This window comes from Miscanthus floridulus, chromosome 15 (assembly GCF_019320115.1).
Source record: "Miscanthus floridulus cultivar M001 chromosome 15, ASM1932011v1, whole genome shotgun sequence".
Classification (NCBI taxonomy): Eukaryota; Viridiplantae; Streptophyta; class Magnoliopsida; order Poales; family Poaceae; genus Miscanthus; species Miscanthus floridulus.
The window spans coordinates 11,634,584-11,655,001 of record NC_089594.1 but is presented as its reverse complement, the minus strand read 5'-3'; the positions used below and the strand labels follow the sequence as shown (position 1 = coordinate 11,655,001).

Below are 20,418 nucleotides of genomic sequence, written 5' to 3'. Positions count from 1 at the left end.
AGTACGAAAATTCACAAGAAAGGAGAAAAAGAAAGGAATCAAAGAGAGGGGGCAAGAGATGAATTCAAAAAAGTTTTCTTCACTTCCAGCCAACCATGAATTCATCTATACATCATATTAGCCTACCTCCAAACATCCTCCCACTCTTGTGAAGAAAAAGACTAATTGGTGCTTATCTCTCTCTAGCCTATCTCTTGCTTATCTAACCCTAAAAAATGAAAGGGGTGGAAGGTACAATTGTCTTCCGGCAGCCACTTCTCTTATTTATAGGGCTATTACACATTCGAAGAATGCCCCTACATTTAGACATCAACCACTCAACCTTGAACCTGCGGCGAAACCTCTTTTCTTCACCGGTTGTTTAGTGGGTGGCGTAGTGGACATAAAACCACTGGTGAAATTTTTTTTGACTACCGGCTCAGTGTCCGATTTTATATCAAATTTTGTCCCGCCTGCTCTTGAACCAGCAATGAAGCATTACACCGCCGGTTCTGGCCAAACCGACAGTGAAAACTATATGAAAAAATAAATTCTATAGCATTACACCGCCTGCTCCGATTTTATATCAAATTTTGTCCCACCTGCTCTTGAACCAGCAATGAAGCATTACACCGCCGGTTCTGGCCAAACCGACAGTGAAAACTATATGAAAAAAAGAATTCTGTAGCAGTGTCTTTTCTGCATTCTTCTTTCTTTTGGTGACATCTGTAGGAATTGTACTGGTATACTTAGTCCCCAGTTGGTCCAAATATGTTCTGCCACTATCCTAGAAGCTTCACAACAATAGCTCAATATCTTTATCAATCAAAGAACCAATCATATCTACAACAAAACCTTCTACAATCTCAACAATTTTCTTCAGCACCTCCTCCCTACTCTCACATTCATGGAAGACATCTTTCCTAATTTCTTCGACTTTGATAGGAAAAACCAATGGTTCTCCCTGGTTGCATCTCCCAGCTCCACCTCCCTCCACCGGTGATGGCTCTCCTTGGTGATCCTGACTTTTGGAGATGGCTGGACTCTATGACTTGGATTTCAATCCAGGACTTGATACTGAGAGTTTGGTCACATAGAGTTTCAACTGCCCGGTTAGTCCTCACCCCTCTTCCTCCGCTGCTACTTTCTTCCTGGTTGCAAGCTTTGGGCGTTCGGTTGTTCATCAACTCAATGAGGAATCAGTGAGTCTCTTGCTCCAATCATGTCTAGGAGGAACATCAAAAGATTTCCAAGTGTTCATCTTTCTGGTTGGATGTGCCATTTCTCCCTATATTGCAAAGATGTGGGATTTTCTTGTCTACAAGCTTAAGCATTTTGTTTGCAAGATTTTTGTTGTTTACTTCTTCCTCTGGGGGGAAAGAGGCCCAAATTGGCTCAAGGATTATAAATCTTGGTGCTTAGAAAAATGAGGCTGAATGGATCACAATTAGTTTGAAATCTAAAAAGTCTTATGCTGAGGTGGTCCATTCCTCATCTCTGTCTTCTAATCATTTAGTGTTCAAGAAACTCAGCTTTCCAAATGATTATCAAAAGAACTTTCTTAAGCCTCCTCCTAGATCGTCTTTCTGCCCACAGAGCTTCAAGTCACAGCGACCTTCATGCCCTATTCTTCACTAGCTCCCCAAGGAAAGGGCATCTGATTCGCCTGCCCCTAAGGCGGTAATCACTAGTTCACTACCCTTTCAAATTCAAACCCAACCAGCAATAGTAACTCCCTTTCTAATATTGATGCCCTACCTTCTCTGGCTATTGTGGCCTAGCCTAAGGACTAGCCCAGTTGTCAACGTTGCCTAGCCCGTGGTCACGTTTGGAAAGACTGCTGGAATAAAGTAAGGTGCAGAATCTACTACAATTATGGCAATATGTCAAGATCTTGCCTTTCTAAGCCCCACAACTTACGTGTCTTCCGGTCCATTCCTAACTTTGAAACTGAAGGGGCGAGGATAGGTGTTCATATAAATGATGAAATCTCTCCATCTGTAGCTCCTGCTTATACAGTTGCTTCCACCTCCCGCACCCAAATACTAGAAACCCCAACCTTGGTGCCTACGATGGGAAACTTTGTGGTCGATCCTCGCCCACAACTGCCACTCAGCTTTGCCCTGGAGGATCCCTGTTTTCGCCTGCCTCTCCAACATGAGGTGTTTGTCACCACTGCTACACCCTTAGCAACGAGGACCTGCCAATCAAGAAGCTAGAACCGCCAGTAAACAAAGATGATTTTGGAAGCCTAGCCACCGAGCTTCGGAAGTACTTGGAGGGACATTCACCAGGTTCGTGTCACGGAGATTCAGCCCCGCCCCCTCGGTGATGCTTATGTGCGCTTCAATAGCCCGATAGAGAGGAAGAAGTTCTTGGGTCCAGTTTTCACTTTTGGGAATTACTCCATGGTGGTTATCAAACATGATGAAACAGAGAATGTTAGGAATTTCGATTTAGATCACAATGCTTAGGTCATGCTGGTTAGCTTTCCTGAGGACCTTCTCAATTCCACTATCATCACAAAAGCAGCTTCATGGTTTGGAATTTTTATGCACTGGCATGAATTAAACAACTTGGCTAGAGCTGTGGTCAAGGTTTACCTCAATGATGATGCTAAGATTCCTGATTCGGTGAAAGTCAGCGTTGGTGTTCCTCGGAAAGGCCACTCTTGGATGGTTCTAGTCTTTGTTTTGAAGAAGAAAAGTGTGCCTGAACTCCCTACTGAAGAAGCTTTTGTCACCTAGGGTGCTCTTTACCCTTGCCATGCACAACCGCCTCGATGGACCGAGCTAGTTCTCCCAGCTAGATCAGATGTTACACCTGCAGGCTCCAATGCAAGTAATGGTTTTGCGATGAATGTGGATGGAGAGATCCCTCAAGGTGACACCAAAGCTATAGAGCAGAAGATGTTCATGCTGTTGAAGTGGTCTCTAAAATGGAAAAGCAGATTAGTAAGAAGGGTCAAGTCACTATTGTCTAGAAACCAACTCTCAAGTCCATAGTGATAAGGGCTGGCCCTGACCCTGAAAGAGGATGGGAATTAGTGAGTTCTCTGGTGTCTCCTATAACTTAAGCTCTTTTCCCACCTTTACACCAGGAGCATCTAGATGAAGAATTCAATCAAGAAGAGATTTCCCTTGTTATTAAAGCCTTGCCTAATAATCATGCTCTAGGCCCTAATGCATGGTTTTAATGGGCTCTTCATAAAGAAATGTTCGTACACCATCAAACAAGAGTTTTCAAGGTTGTTCGGTGATTTATGCAACTCTTCCCTAGACCTAAGAAGTATAAGCTCCTTTCTCATAGCTCATATCCCTAAGAAGCCTAATCCAGAGTCTATGGATGATTATAGACCTATTAGGGTGGGCACATTTTAGCCAAAAATCGAACATCGAACTAAACCAAAACCGAACCAAAGTGTCGGTTTCTCGGTTCGGCTTCGGTTTTCACTTCTGTGAACTAGGGTTTCGATCATGGCTTCGGTTTCTATGGCAAATCGAATTGAGAACCGATAACACTGAAGCTCCCTGTGTCTGTGTATAGCCTATTGCCTCCCCTCCCCACTTCCCCCACCTCTGCAGCACAAAGCCCACCTGGGTGGCCCATTTAGTGCATAACCAACTACCCCCTACCAGCCCACCTAGCACCCTAACCCATCCCTAGCTCCTAGGATCAGAGGCCACAACACTAGCTCCATCTCCATTCCCCTAAACCATAAGAGTAGGGCACGATGGTGGCTTGGTGGTGTGAGTGTGCGGCGGTGGCTTATGAGCAGCGGCGCGAGCGAGGAGCCTAGCAGGCGCGGCGGCAGTGAGCACGAGCAGCCTAGCAGGCATGGTGGTAGCATGAGCTACCATTGGTGCCGAGCGAGACGGTGGCGGTGCTAACAAGAGTGGCATGGGGCAGGGCGGTAGTGGCGTCATCGGCGCGCGGGGAGAGCAGCGGCACGGGGTGGGGCGGTGTCGCTCAGCCGGCGCAAGTAGGGGCCAGCGGGAGCCATGTGGTTCGTGAGCATGACAACAGCGGGGCACGAGCAGGCCATGATTTTGGAGCGCCTATGTTTCTCGGGCAACCAAACTTAAAAAACAAAATTGAACCTATCGGCTTTCTATTCTGAGATAACTAGATCGGCTTTGGTTTCTTGCAAAACCAAACTTTTTTGGAACCAAAAGAACTGAGCCAAACTCTCGGTTAAAACCGAATGCCCAGTCTGATAGACCTATATCCTTGTTAAACTATTCTCTAAAGAGCACCACCAAACTTCTCTCCACTAGGCTTCAATCAGTAATCCTTCATCAGGTACATCAAAATCAATATGGCTTCATCAAAGGTATAGAACCATCCAAGATTGTCTAGCGTGGGCCTTTCAGTTCCTTCATATTTGCCATGACTCCAAGAAGGAAATTATTATTCTAAAATTGAACTTTGAAAAAGCTTTCACAAAATAAAGAACCAAGTCATCCTGTGGGTCCTTAAGCATAAAGGCTTCTCAGATAAGTGGGTTAGTTGGATAGAAAACATTTTGAACTCTGGAGTGTCATCAGTGCTGCTCAATGGCATCCAAGGGAAACCCTTCAACTACAAAAGATGAATAAGACAAGGTAACCCCCTTTCACCTCTGCCCTTTGTAATAGCAGTAGACATGCTTCAGTCCATTGTAAACAATGCTTGGCAGGTTGGCATTTTGAAATACCCACTGAGTGAGGACCTTGGAGGAGATTACCCCATTGTACAAGGATTTTGTTCAATCTAAAATGGCTCTTGAGATCCTTCTCAGATTCAACTAGACTTCATGTTGATTTCCATAAATTGTTCTTGGCACCCATCATTGTACCTAAGCATAGAGATCTTCACCTTGCCAACACCTTTTGGCTATAATGTGGGCTCTATGCCCTTCACCTAGCTAGTGTTACCTCTTGGTACCACTAGACCATTAGTACAAGATTTTACACCCCTCATGTCTAGAATTGAAGACTAGTTGGGATTAGTAAGTTACTCTCCTACCGGGGCAGACTTATCCAAGTGAACCCTGTCTTCTTAGCTTTGCCAACATTCACTTCTACACTCGCACCTTTCACAGCCACGTCATAACCTCTATCACAGTCCGATTTTAGCCTCGGCAGTAAGTGTCGGCAGTGATAGTCATAGCCATCGCCATCGCTATTTGAGACCGACTGGGATGTTCACTACACCGCCGTTTTGGCTTATCATCCGTCCATGATAAGGTGCACAGCTCATCTGTGTGGGTATGCACTAACACCGCCGCATGGCTTATGATCCATCCATGATCAGATCCTTATTTAGTCACATTGAGGCTCGACCCGCCTATGTAGGTGTACACTAACACCGCCGTGTTGGCTTATGATCCGTCCGTGATCAAGTCCTTGTTTTCGTCGTGTTGGAGCACGACCCGCCTATGTTGAGGCAAACATTACCGTCGCTTCAATGAATGAACCGCCTGGTCATAGGGCATCGTCACCGTCGCATTGCAGTATGATCCGCCCGTGATGATCCTTTAGTCGGTGTCGGGTTACTAAACAATTCGGCGGTGATACACTATTGACCCCTGTTGCATTAGACGAATATCGGTGGTGATGACAAAACAACCAATGGCCCGTACATCCGACGGTGACAGAATTGCTTCCGGTTTTCACAATGTATTTACTAATTCAGCTTGGCCTTAATAACTTACTGAACACACACCATACAGATATAATCATTACACATCATTCATCATGTCCACAACGAAGAGTACTTGTTATAATAACAATGCTCGACACTAACATAACAACTGTGTTAACTGATGAATTAACACAAGCAGTACATAGATAGCATAATAAAGGTTCTACTCCCTACAGACTTACGTAAGGTAGATGTGCTCCGCTCCTTCAGATTGGCACTCCTTGATCAGCTTGGTAGCCAATGCATGATGGAACCCCTCTTCTTCGTCCCATAGCCATTGCAGGAAAATCATTCAAAAGCACCGAGACTCCAAAACCTGCACAATGCAAAGCAGCAGAATTAATAATTAATAATATTAAACATACCATTGGTTTAGTTACCAAGCCAAAATTGGACTATATATAGACTCAAAACAACTCCCTACCTAAACAAAGGCATGTCCTAACAATAAAATATAGCATATGCACCTTTACTGCTCTGCTAATGACTCTATGAACACGGGAACATAAGGAAGATAGTGAGGTCCGTTGATACATAGACTCTAGGTAGGTCTAGGACAGCGGATGACCCATATAGGGAGGACATGAACTTTTCCGTGGTTCATGTCATATGCAAGTAGTGTTCTGTCCTCCCCAACAAGGAAAATCAAATTCCATTTAAGGTGAACTGCAGTCACTCTATACTCTGCATCACAAACCTCGTAACCAAATTCAATATTGTTCTGCCCAAATATCTCCAGCATAGTCACTATATGCTTCAATGTCCATCTATTACTACCATAGTCTTCAAGGATCCAGATTGAAAGCTGAGTCATATAGTGTAAATATTAGCAGTACATAAACATAACTGACCCTGGGCTTCATGGATGGAGATTGCATCACCACATGGCTTCTGTATTTTTGTCCATGTCTTTCCATCCATATCAATAGCAACGATCTAGGAGAACTCGAGCCAGTGCATAAAACCATTAAGAAACACACTTCTCGCATATGTGGGTACTATAATACCGTCGCCCCATTCAGATTCTTTAAAGATCCAAGCTACACTCTTAGATGAGTAGATACTCACACCTACGGAGTCACCCTCCCTCATCTTCCCATATTCAAACACATGGAAGTGTGAGGAGACTATCGGATCAAACCCCAAGCGAGCCTCGCCACAAGAACGGAGCTTATCCGACAGTAGCAACCATTTGTTAGTCACCGAATTGCAGACAACATAGCAACACCCAAAACACCAGCAGAGGATGAGGCCGTTGCACCAATCTGAGATGACAACATCATGAATGGGAAAGGGTAAGAAGGACAAGGAGGGGTGTTCACCGGTGATGCTGGCGAAGTGGCGTTTGCTTTTCCAGGTGCGATAGAAGAATCTGGCAACAATCTGGGGCAGATCCTTTTGGTACTCGGCATCCGAGATGAGGTGGTTCTAGGAGCGGCAGACACACTTGCAGCTGCACAAGGAGCAGGCAGTGAGGCGGTGGAGGATGAGGACCAAGACATGGTCTGTTAGGATGCCCAGTCCCTTCATTTTGTTGGGGACCTCCTCCAGCTTGACAAGGATCTGCTGGAGCAGCAGACACACACTAATCAGATGGAAGCTTGCTTCCTACTTAAATGAGTGGAGAGGGGAATAAAATCCAAGAAACATGGATAAGGGAAGTGCGAAAGCATTACCCTTGTGTTTGGATCTTGCAGCAGTGAGCTCGAGCGGGCACGGTGGTGAGTACCACCTTGGTCATCGGTGGATCTGTGCAGGGCAGTGAGGCGTACCGGCGCCATGGCGCGGAGCACTAGATTGTCGGTGGTGAGCGGCGGTGATGGGGAATAGTAGCACTAAGGAGGAGGCAGACAGGGTGGGGACGCAGTCTTTGTAAGCTAAAGTCGGGGCCACGGTAATGCAAATTTGAGTGAAACTTTGTAAATACGCACGGGAGATTTGGGCGGGCTTGGAAATTGACGATGGCGGTGCCATCCTGACCTTCTGGAAGCAGCGGTGAAGTCTGCCGGCGGTGGTGCTTGCGTGTTACGAATATCACCTAACGACGGACATGACATACGGTCATGAAATCTAAGGTGCTCGGGGGCTATCACACACTACCGGTCGTAGAAGACCGCTTCCCCATCAGACAAAATAAACATCGTAGCAAAGATAAGGAAGATCCCAAAAATACATAAGTTAATAACATTTCATATTTCATGTAAATAAAACATACATATTCTACGCTAAAAATTCAGTACTTAAAATAAAATCCTACTACAAGACTAGCTTCAGCGGGATGCGGATGACCCTCCGTCGGGCCTTCTGCCAGGCTTGTAGTAGGGGCCCTTTCCCATGCGGCGCGCGGTCCGCTGTGTTAATTAATTAAAATATATATAGTTAGTTTCAATTGGTGACAGGAACTACGTAGTAACTTATAAAAAATTGAAAGAAGGTTGATCACAAAAAACATCATCACACAGAGTTATTATTTCTTTAGTACCTTCTCCTTGCGTGCTTCCTTGTCGGCCCTATTGGCCGCGTGGCACTTGTCCCTACGAGCCTTCACCGCCAGATTGCCACCGCAGCCCCCAACTCCAAGCTCGTGGTCATGGGCCATGGCATCGTTGCTCAGGATATACTTGGCCAAAGCACTATGCTCTGGCCCAGAGATCCCCTCGCCTCTGCGAGACTTCCCATTCGCGTGCTGTAGCAACTCGCGAAGACTCCATGATGGCACTTTCTTGCCGTGGCAAAAAGGACACACAAAGGTGCCCACGCCACGACTATGAAACCTGATGCCTCCATTGGAGAGGCCGAGTAGGATCTCGCTCTCCTTCTCTTTGAATTTAGACTAATCTGAATATGAGTTTTCAATCTCGGGGTCATTGTGGCCTGCCATGCTTGCGGAGACCGTTGAAGAAAAAAGAAAGAAAGATCAACTGCAAAATTTTGCAAGTTTAGAGTGGAGAAAGCAACCGCATACCCCTTCTTATACTCTTCGCGCTACTAACGCTGAATCATCGTATGAAACGGTGATGGGAGCTGTCACACCACCAAGAATTGATGTCTAATTCCATATTCATCGCATAACAGAGTTCATCCGATCAAGTCTCGCGTCACATTTTTTGTGAGGAATTAAACTAAAAGCCAAGCAGAAGTCAATACACGTGACCACGTCCCTTTATTAAAAACCAAGCAGAGGAGCCATTGGTGTTGAAATGTTATTGTAACACCACCGTAACGCATGTGTGCACCAAATAAATAATTCTATTTGCAAACAAAACAAAGATGGCACACTAGTTTAGCTAAAATAATGACAACATCCATCATTGAGGAAATTAACATGTTCATAGGCAAGCAAACAACATTGGTCCATTCAAAATGCATAACAGAGAGATACATCAAATGCAGCTTTTCCAAGAACGAGGGAACATAAGGAAGATAGAATGGTCTGCTGTTGAACTCTTTTTTAACGCTATGTCTAACATACCGAAAGACACGGGCAGGGATGACATGAAATCTTCTACGATCCATGTCATAAGTGATGATTGTTCCATCCTACCCAGCATAGAAAATCATATTCTATTCTGGGTGAACTGTAATCACTATGTACTCGGCAACCCAATCCATGAAACCAAATCTAATATTAATCCTTCCAAACAGGATCCGCGTGCTGACTGTATGCTTCAATGTCCAATTATTAGAACCATAGTCTTCAAGGATTCAGATTGAAAGCTTGGAATCGTTGGGACCAGCAACAGTACATACACACAAGTGACCCTGAGCTTGATGCATGGAGTGTTGAAGACCACTAGGCTTATCAATTTGCCTCCATGTGTTTCCCTTCATATCCATAGCAAGTATCATAGAGTACTCCCCAGAGTGTCCCATAATGTGCAGACAACTGTTAAGAAACACACTTGGTTGTCTGTAAAATGTCACATCAGTATCCTCGCCCCATTCAGATTTCTTATAGATCCATGCTACAGTTCAGATAAGTAGATCTCCACACCTATGCACAAACCGTCGACATCCACATACTCAATCACATGGAAGTGCGAGGAGGCTATCGAATCGAACCCCAAGCGAGCCTCACCAACAGAATGGCCAACATCATGGGTGCTAGGTGGCAGTATATTAAATTTCTGGGTCATTGGATTGCAGACAACATAGAGGTATCCATTATCCCTAAGGCACCAACATAGGATGAGGACATTGCAACAATCTAAGACAGCTATATTGTCAGGGTTGAAGGGCAAGAATTTGAAGGAGGGGGCATACACTAGAGATGCTGGTGAAGTTTCGATTGCCGTTCTCACTGTCGTAGAAGAAGCCGGCCACAGTCTGGGGCAGCACCTAATGGTTGTCGGAGATGAGGCGCTTCCAGGAGCGACATACACATTTGCAGGAGAACAAGGAGCGGGCAGGGAGGTGGCGGAGGATCTCCAGAACAAGATCCTCTGTGAGGCTAGCCAGTGCGTTTCTGTTGTTGGGGCCTCCTCCATTTCGAAGAGCCTGCGATCGTCATTGTGCAGTAGGATGAGAGCTTCCTTAGTAATGAGATCACTAAAGAGGAAAATAATCTGATAAAGATCCATCAGTGAAGTGCGAAAGCATACCCTTGCCTTTGGATCTGGCGGCGGCGTGGCGCGAGGCGTGCAATGGTTGACACAAATTGCGAGAGGAACAATGCGCCGGCCGTGCGGTAGGTGGCGGCGGCGCGGCACGAGGCATGCAATGGAGAGAGGAACAATGTGCCAACCTTGAAGATGGAGAAGTGGAATGGTGATGCAACTGTGTTGTGGGTAGTTGGGAAATGGGGAAATAACTCACGCTGAATTTACAACCGCTGGTAGACCAAACGGTCGTGTAGATCCGGCAGCCAGAACGCCTATCCAGTCGGCTCGGCTTTTCATGCGACGGAGAAAATACCACTGCTGCATCACCCGTGGGTGCTAGAAGTTTTAACCGCCGGTTTCCTTCCTCAGGAGGCCTGTACAACCGGCGGTGGAAGCATAACACAGTCGCTTCTATCGCTACGACAGCGAAAGTGGCGATAGTGATAAGTCAATCTGTAGTAGTGATTCTACATGTGTAGTCTTCAGATCCCACCCCAGATCATCAAGCAGGTAGACAAATACCGTAAAAATTACTTGTGGAGTGGGGAGACATCAACAGAAAGGGCACATGTTTGGCTGCCTGGGAATCAGCATGTAGACCAAAGAATGAAGGTGGCCTAGGAATTATAGATCTGAAAACTCAAACTTCAGCACTGCTTCTTAAGTAACTGGACATGTTCTATAACCATGCTGATATCCTGTGGGTAACGTTAACATGGTCAAAACTTTATGGAAACAATCAAACTCCCCCACATGCAAGAACTCTAGTACGATCATTTTGGTGGAAAGATGTCCTGAAACTCTGTAGAAATTTAAAATCCTCATAGAATGCATCCCAAATAAAGGAAAAACTATTATGTTCTAGCTAGATCGGTTGTCTAAAAATACCAACAAGAGCACCTATCCCCAGCTCTTCTCCTTTGCAAAGATACCCAATTGCTCGATCAGGTATTTCTTAGAGAATGAAGTTAATAGAATCTTTAGCTTGCCACTCTCCACACAGGCGTCCAACCAACTAGCAAAACTATAACTATTTATTCAAGATAGATAGTGGGATGCAGAGATCAATGATAATTGGCATTATGTTTGGGGGTGAACTCATTTTAATACCAAAAAGGCCCACTCTCAGCTGCTAGGGACTGCGGAAGCATCCCTCCTTTTCCCTTGGCTCTAGTCCTCAAGCAACCAAGGTAAGCATAAGTTCTTATTTTGGTTACTGACCAGAGATCGCCTCAATACTAGAAATCAACTAAGAAGGAAGAACAAAGCACTTTATGGTTGCAGTTGTGTACTATGCAATATTGGCTGTGAGGAAACTAGCTTTCATCTCTTCTTTGAATGCATTTTTAGCCAATCTTGTTGGAACACGATTCCCATACAATGGAACCTGAGTTTGAAACTATTGTATATGATGATTGAAGCTAGAACAAACTTTCGCAACCCCATCTTTAGAGAAATAGTCATCACAGCATGTTAGGTCATTTGGACAACTAGAAATGGAGTTATCTTTGACAATGGCTCTTGCAACCTTAGAGCTTGGAAGACACAATTAAGAGAGGAGCTTGGTTTGGTATGTATCAAAGCCAAACATAGCCGTAAAGGACCCATCAATCTGTGGAGAGAGAGTTACAGCTAGAGCTTTGTCCCTTTTCCTTTTTTGGGCTTAGAAGCCTTCTACCCCCCCCCCCTCTTTGTTGTATGTTTGTGCATACCCCTCTTTAATGAAAAGGAAAAATAGGTAGGGGCCTCTCATGCCAACCTGTTCAAAAAAACGCTTTATCATTGTAAATAGGATTTGCAAACTTGGAGACTCTCCACCCTTTTCAGTTAAGCAATAAAACTCTTCGACAAGCTCCTGAGCACCTTGGTTCTCAGAGAGTTTCATCATAGCACCTATGTGCATCGAGCACCTACTGTAAGAGGAACCTGAACCTTCAAGTTGGAAAATGGGGGTGGATCTATACCAATATATTGTTTTCTACTACTTCCTCGGTTACTTGAAGTGTCAACACTAGATTGGGACGTGATTACTTAGTGTAGCGTCATGCTCATGGTCATGAGAGCTTCTCTCCTTATGGCACTATCTAACTAGGTACTAATTAAGACATTAGGTTAGTTAGAGCATCTCCAAGAGTTTTTCACAACTCACTTAGTAAACCATAGATACCAAGTCAACAAAATAAATACAGAGCTCTATTTTTGCTCTTCTCCAATAGTTTCCAATAATTAGCTTCCTAAGAGCACCTCCAATAGTTTGGTAAACCCACTCCCAACCTTATGGAAAAAAACCCAACTCTAATAGATCCTTATCCTAACTCACAATCTATCGGAGTATTGGTCTTGGTGCCCTGGCGACATTTTTTCCTCAATCCCTCTATCTTCGTTGCCCTCGACTGCCAGTTCCACCTCCACCTAGAGGTACATCGAAATTGGATGTCTAGACACTGTTTTCATATGTGAGAATGCTGAGAGATAGAGTATGTAATGGATATTCCATTTTGAGGTTCTGGGTGTGAGGATGGAGTTGGGATGGCCGGCCACGGTCTGACCGCCACCGCCTAGGAGGTTTATCACAATTGGTTCTCCGGCCACTATTTTTAGATTTAAGAATATAGGGAGGTAGAGCAAACAATGAAGATTTTATTTTCACGGTTTTAGGTGTGAGCTAGGGTGCCAGGGATGGCCAGCCATGGCAGTGAGTTATTCCAACCATGGTCATGGGCTTTGTATGTACGTGCTAGCATACGACTCCGTTATATTTTTAGAAATTAATAAACGGAATGGTTGGTGGAATGTATTTTTTTCGTACCCAAGTTTTTAAAAAGGTTCCAAAACCAATTTTTAAACTCATTTTTTAGGTACGGTTGGAGATGCTCTATAACTTTAAAACGAGGTACCTCTAGGTGGATATGTGGCGTGGAAAAGATGCATATCTATGAGTTGGAGGAGAGATTTTACCAAGTGTTTATCTTTTGGGAGTGTTTTTTAAACTATTGTGGGTCCATTTTTTTTTTACTTTTTTGCCAAAAAAAGTTCCTAATTTGGGAGTTGTTTTAAGGAGTTTTTGGAGATGCTCTTGGAGTTGGATCATGGACGTTAGTTGATCAAACCGTTGGCCTATTATTCTTAAGGCAACGGTAGGCTGAGATCAACCTAGCAGATTGCTCTCAAAGTTGCATAAATAAAGACATAAATGCCTTCGACTCGAACAACTCAGGAAAGTTGCATGCCATTTTATTAAAGATAAATAAGATCAAAGGGAAGGTTAAAAACCAACCCTTCCCCTCAACTTGCCTCCACTATAAATAGGACGGCGACACAACGTTGTAATTATTTGACATCTGATAGAAGCCATGACTTACATTCTTTTCAGCCCTGAAGTTTTTAACTTGGTTGAGAACCGAGCCCTCTGCGTCGCTTAGGCCAGTCTTAGTGGAAGTTTCATTTAAGTTTTTGATGATATAGCAACATTTTTAAGAAGAGAGAGAAGAAGTAGATTTCATCAAGAAGAAACTCTCTTGGCACAGTTACCAACTCTTTATGAGCCATGAAATTAAATATCTACAAAACTATAAAATGAAACTATGCATTGAGGATGGATATTTTATCCATGTTTCATTTCATTTTACATGGAAAGTGACTTTACTGAAGCAATCTATGCATGCTTAGTTTCCCAACAACGGTGTTGTCCGGGCATAAATAGATAGGTACACCCAACAGTTGTAGTGCCAAAATAATACAAATCTATTGGATGTAAGGCTATTACTCAATCTCATAGGCCAGAACTAGGATAAAACCGTATGTGTGCTCCTTTGTCATATATGATCAATCTTCGCCAATAAGTAGGAGCCCAATGACTGAGTATCTGCCAATCAACATTATCATTAAATGTTTTTTCACACCAAGCTATCATGGACAAGAGAATCATTAATTTTTGCCATCTAATGAACACATTTTGATCCAAATTAAAGCTAGTTGGAGCAACATATAACTGCACCAAAGAACAAACATAGAGACTTGCATACATATTTCTTGTTAGTTCTTGGGTGTGCGTGAAAACTGGAATGTCGAAATATAGGAACGATATACTCCTCCATTATAAATTTTAAGATGTTTTGACTTTTTTAGATACATTGCTTTTTACTATGTCTCTAAACATAATGTATATCTAAGTACATAGTAAAAGCTATGTATCTAACGAAAATGTCTTACAATTTAGAATGGATGGAGCAATATTCAGTTATGTCTAACCCAGGACTGATTTTTTGTAATCTCATTTTGCAAGGAGACATTGATTGGGCAATGGTTGGGTTTGATTTAGTTACTAGGCTTATATAGAGCCCAGTCTTTGGCAGGGTGGAGATTGGATAACTAGATAAGTAATTACTTTTGTAATCGATGATTTACCTTCCCAGGCGAATTGGCGTGTTTACTTATCCATGCTTCTCCAACAACTCAAAAACATAGGGAAGTTTGTATGCGTTGGGGGCGCTGTCCTATCCAGCGGACCTGTTACGGCGCCTGTGGTGTGGTGAACAGAGGGGAGAGTAGAGGAGAAGGCTGGACTGGGAATTGGAACGCAAGGGATAACGAGGAACATCGGCGGTGGGTTCTTCTCCGGTGGGCGCGGCTGAAGCGCTCGACGCCACCGTCGAAGGGAAACTCCCACCTTGATAACTAGGGAGATTTTATTCCTTCTTCGATAATGATTACAATCTCCTAAGGTGCCCTTTATAGTATAGGTGCACTTTCCGAAACAAACTCCAATCTAATCTCTTAACCAATCTAATCTCTCCCTGATCTAATCTACTAAAGAGTCCAGCCTAGCCATGGCTTGGGCCTGCTGGCTGGCGTGGTCGACGCCTATAGGTGCGTCCAACAAAAGAGTCTATAACATTTCCCTCCTCTCCAACAAACAGCTCGTTCGCGAGCTAGAACGTCGGATAGCACTTCTTGAAGTCATGAACAGGCTCCCAAGTGGCATCAGCAGCTGGGCGGCCCTCCCACTAAACCAAAATCTACCACTAACCCCTGTTAAGAAGAGCACGACTGTGGAAGGTGTTGGAATCACACGACCATGCAGAATAGGAGGCAGCGGCATAATAGCACCAGGGGGATCACCAACATACTTCTTCAACAAAGCCACATGAAAGACATCATGGATACGAGCCTTCGGAGGAAGTTGTAGTCGATAAGCCACAACACCAATGCATTCTATAACCTGATACGGACTAAAGAAGCGAGGCATAAGCTTGGATGGAGAAGCAGCAGTGATGCCAACAGTTGTGTGATGGTGCAGCCGCAGCAAGACCCAATCACCCACTAAAAACTCCACATGACGACGCCTCTGGTTTTGATGCTCCTTCATCACATCCTGAGCAAGCAAGAGACGCTCATGGATCTCCTATAAGAAGACATCACGGTCACGGGGCTGCTGATCAACCGCGACGACCTTGGTTGTCCCAGGTGTATAAGACAGCAAGATAGGAGGTGGTCGGCTATAGACAACTTCAAATAGAGTGGCGCGGAGGGCGGACTGATAAGAAGTGTTGAAGCAATATTCCGCCCAAGGTAGCCACTGTAGCCACGAACAAGGACGATCACCAGTGAGACATCGCAGATACATGACAATGGTACGATTAGACACCTCAGACTGGCCATCCGTTTGCGGATGAAAAGCTGAACTGCGAAGCAACTTCACCCCAGCCAAAAGAAACAACTCTTCCCAAAAACTACTGGTAAATACGGTGTCCCAATCACTGACAATGGAGCATGGAAACCCATGGAGATGGATGATATTCTCAAAGAAAGCACGAGCAACAGACTCAGCTGAATATGGGTGACTGAGGGCAATAAAATGCACCATCTTGGAGAACTGATCCACAATGGTGAGCACCACGGACTTACCGCCAACATGCGGAAACCCCTCCACAAAATCCATAGCAATGTCGCTCCACACATTATCTAGCACAGGTTGCGGTTGTAGGAGTCCAGCCGGGTGTAGGTGCTCAGTTTTGTTCCTTTGGCAAACCGAGCAACTGCAGATGAAATCCCAAACAAACCGGTGGAGGTGGGCATTGAAGAAGGACGATAGCAGCCTGTGCAAAGTCTTCTGGACACCCTCATGCCCTACATCATGGGCTTCATGGAGCAGCTGCTGCCACAGTGTCGATGAGTCTGGTACAAATAGGCGCCCCTTAAACAGCAGCATGCCATCAACAAGAGACCAACCTTCTGGTGTTGTGCCGGCCTGCAGTTGAGCGAAAATGTCCTGAGCCTGCAGGTCGGTGCTAAGCTCTTGCCGCAGGGTGTCGTAGACCACAAAGATTGGCGAGCAGAGGGCACGCACAGCAGGACCGTCCTCATCATGACGGGACAGCACATCAGCCATCGTGTTTAGCTTGCCTGGTCTATATTCAACACAGAGATCATACCCAAACAGCTTGGACACCCATGTGTGTTGAGGAATTGTCGTCAAGCGCTGATCCAGTAGGAACTTCATACTCCAATGGTCGGTGCGGACAGTGAAAGCGCGACCTCAGAGGTAGGGTCACCAATGACGCACTGCCTTGACCAACCCGATGAGTTCCCGTTCATACGCCAACAGCTTAGCGTGGTTACGAGCAATAGCTCGGCTGAAGAAGGCTACAGCGCCATCTCCCTGGTGTAAGACAGCTCCGAATCCAGCACCAGATGCATCACAGTCGATGACAAAACGCTTGGTGAAGTCCGGCAATTGTAGAATGGGCGCAGAGGTCAGCGCCTTCTTGAGTGCCAGGAACGCCGCGTCCGCCTTCGGCGTCCAAGCGAATGCCTCATGCTTGAGGAGTGCCGTCAGGGGCTCGGCCACGCCACCATAGCCCGCGATGTACTTCCAGCAGTAACCGGTTAAGCCCAGGAAGCCGTGGAGAGCGCGAGACGATTGTGGGCGCGGCCAGGCCACCACCGCCTCCACCTTGGCTGGGTCCATGGCGACACCTGCAGCAGTGACAATGTGGCCAAGGTAGTTCACCGAGGTTTCACCAAAAAAACACTTGGAGCGTTTGGCGAAGAGGTGGTGCACACGCATTTGCTGTAGCATGGTCCGGACATGCTGTAGGTGCTCCGCCCAGGAAGAACTGAAGATCAAAATATCATCAAAAAACACAAGCACAAAGTGACGGAGACACGACATCAAAATGTCATTCATTAGTGCTTGAAAGGTAGCAGGAGCATTGATGAGGCCGTAAGGCATGACGAGGAACTCAAAATGACCACGATGAGTATAGAACGCGGTCTTGGCGATGTCGTCGAGGTCCATGCGCACCTGATCATACCCGCTGCGGAGATCAATCTTGGTAAAGAAGCGGGCGCCCTTCAGCTCATCAAGAAGCCCATCAACCACCGGAATAGGAAACTTATCCTTGACGGTAAAGTTATTGAGAGCCCGATAGTCGACGCAAAAGCGCCAACTGTCATCATGCTTGCGCATTGGGAGCACCGGGGAGGAAAATGGTGACGTCGACTCCTGGATGATCCCTTGTGCCAACATATCATCACACTGTCGCTCAATCTCATACTTGAGAAGCTGTGGGTAGTGGTAGGGCCGCATAGCTACGAGAGGCGAGCCTAGAGCAAGGTGAATACGGTGGTCGTGACGGCGCCCGGGAGGCAGGCCACGCGGCTCCTCAAAAATAACTGCGTAGAACAGCAGCAGGTCTTCGAGGACAGCACGGGGATCAGCAATGGCATTGGCAGCCATGCCCCAACTGCCCAATCTGCTCCAATGATGAGCTCGGCCGTTGGACCAGAAGGCCATCGAAAGGGCGTCGAAGTCCCAGACAATGGGCCCCAAGGTGTGCAGCCACTGAACACTGAGGACGAGATCGAACCCGCCTAAGTCAAGGGCGAAACAGTCGACGGAGAAGCGCAAGTCATGGATGAGGATGTCTGTGGCTAGGCACACTCCGGGTCTACACACGCGATCACCGTTGGCCACCATCACCGATAGTCCAGGGCGCTCAGTGACCACCAAGCCTAAACAAGCAGCCACCTCAGAATGAATGAAGGTGTGCGTAGAGCCTGTATCCTCCGCAAAAGTGAGAACGCGTTGCGTCCGGCTTGTCATCTAGCGAGCCCACTGTCGAGCCCGCAATGTTGGTCGAAGTTGAGGCGCGGCGAGTGGACGACTTCGGTTGTGCCGAGCTATTGACGGTGGAAGCTTGCTCTTGCCGCTGTTCATAGACCCGCGCTAAGCTCATGGCCTGCTACAGATTGACAAGGTGCAGTAGCTCCACATTAGAAGCGAGCGGCTATCCCAAGCCACCGGTGTAGAGGTCAATGGCTATCCACATGGAGAGGTTGTCGCAGCGCGAGAGCAGCGCACCGAATCGATCGCGCGATTCCAGGAACTGCTCGCGGTCGCAGAGAGTCCACGCATGGAAATCCTCCTAGGCACAGTCTCGTTCTAGGTCACTGTCGCTGTGATGACCACTGCCACTACAGGTGTCATCCCCGCCTACGCGGTTGTCATCACCGCCACCCGCAGCGTCGTCCGTGGCACCGCTCTTGCTGGCATCAGCCTTGCCGGACTCGATACGCACCATCCGTTGGTCATGGGAGTTGAGGCGCTTGGTGATGGTGGTGAGCTGGCCCAAGATACGATCCAATTTGGCATCCATGGCCGCAGGATCGGGGGTGCCAGACATGCAGGTCGATGCACCCGAGAAGGTCTCTGATACCAAATTGTTACGGCGCCTACGATGTGGTGAATGGAGGGGAGAGTAGAGAAGCCTGGACTGGGAATTGGAACACAAGGGATAGCGAGGAACGTCGGCAGTGGGTTCTTCTCCGGTGGGCGCGGCTGAAGCGCTCGACGCCACCTGTAAGGGACCGTGACGCCTAAGAGGGGGGTGAATTAGGCAACTTAAAATTCTACTTCTAACTAAGGTCTCTAATTTCACCTAGTCAAAACCTATGCAGGAAAGTAATCTATCTAAATGTGCAATTAAGGTTTTGCTAGGTGTGTTGCCATCTCTACAGCAAAAGAGTGATGCAACCTAGGTTCCAATCCTATCAACTAGCCTATCAACTAAGCTAGGGATGTAAAGCACACAACCAAGGTAGCAATGTAAATGCGGAAGGTAAAGATAAGGTAGAGGTGCAAACCCCCGTCGATGACTCTGGTATTTTTACCGAGGTATCGAGAAGCGCTCAAGCTTCTCCCTAGTCCTCGTTGGAGCCCCTCGCAAGGAATCGCTCGCAAGGGCCAAGCTCCCGGTCGGGTAACTCTGTGGAAAGCCCCGAGCCTTCCCCACGCGCAAGTGGGTCTCCGGTGTGACTTCCGGCAAGTCTCTCCCGGACCCCTCCCCGCCGTCTTCACTATCAAGCTTCTGGCCGAACCGTCGTGGGCCTTGTTCCCTTCGGTACACGGTGGCGGCCACACCACAAACGCAGTTGGTGTGATCTCGCAAGACTACAAGCCCCTCTAATGTACAACAATGGTGCGTGCAAGCACCGAGTGATAAGAGGTGTGCAAACCTCACTAAACATTAGGCCTAAACCTAGAGCAAGCGCATAAGCGGTGGTCTAATTAACCTAAGCACTTCGTAAAGCATCTACGCTAATCACCTAATGAATCACTAAGCACTATGCAAGTGGATATCACTAAATGGTGTATCAACACCCTTGGTATGTTTTCTTAGCTCTCAACTCCTCAAATGGCCGGTTGGGGGGTCTATTTATAAGTCCAGTGGAGAAAGTAGCCGTTGGGGACGAAACCCAGCTTTCTGCCATTGACCGGACGCGCAGGTCGTCCTGATCGGACACATCTGGTCATCCGACCGTTGAAGCCGGCCGTTGGCGCTCACAGTTGATTGGACTCTTTGGCGAGTCCGGTCGCTTACCATCTGACGCGTCTAGTCGACGTTTCACCGTTCTGGAACCTCTCTGGATTTGATTGGACGCCACTGCCTGGCACGTTCGGTCGTCCATAGCTGCTACGTCCGGTCCTCACTAAGTTGTTGCTGCGATGATGAACAGTGAAGTCTGTGCATTCGGTCACTACCTTGCTCAGAGTTCGGTCACTGCTGCTGACGCTTGCTGTTGCCGAGCAACTGATCGGACGCGTTCGGTCCTCAGGGCCGTGTCCGATCACCTCTGCCGAGCTCGTTTC

The 20,418-nt window shown here is 46.5% G+C and overlaps 1 protein-coding gene across 2 annotated transcripts in view; it reads left to right on the top strand.

Annotated features, from left to right (window-relative positions):
- The window catches only part of LOC136508736 (uncharacterized), a 68,537-nt gene that overhangs the window by 40,329 nt on the left and 7,790 nt on the right, over positions 1 to 20,418 (top strand). The window contains exon 14 of one of the 2 annotated variants that reach the window (XM_066503509.1): positions 925 to 1,073. The exons of the other annotated variant lie outside the window; for it this stretch is intronic. Within the exon in view, the coding sequence (XP_066359606.1) occupies positions 925 to 982 (58 nt within the window). The 3' untranslated portion in view covers positions 983 to 1,073. Of the gene's footprint in view, positions 1 to 924; positions 1,074 to 20,418 lie in introns of those variants that run through there. 2 annotated transcript variants of the gene reach the window in all.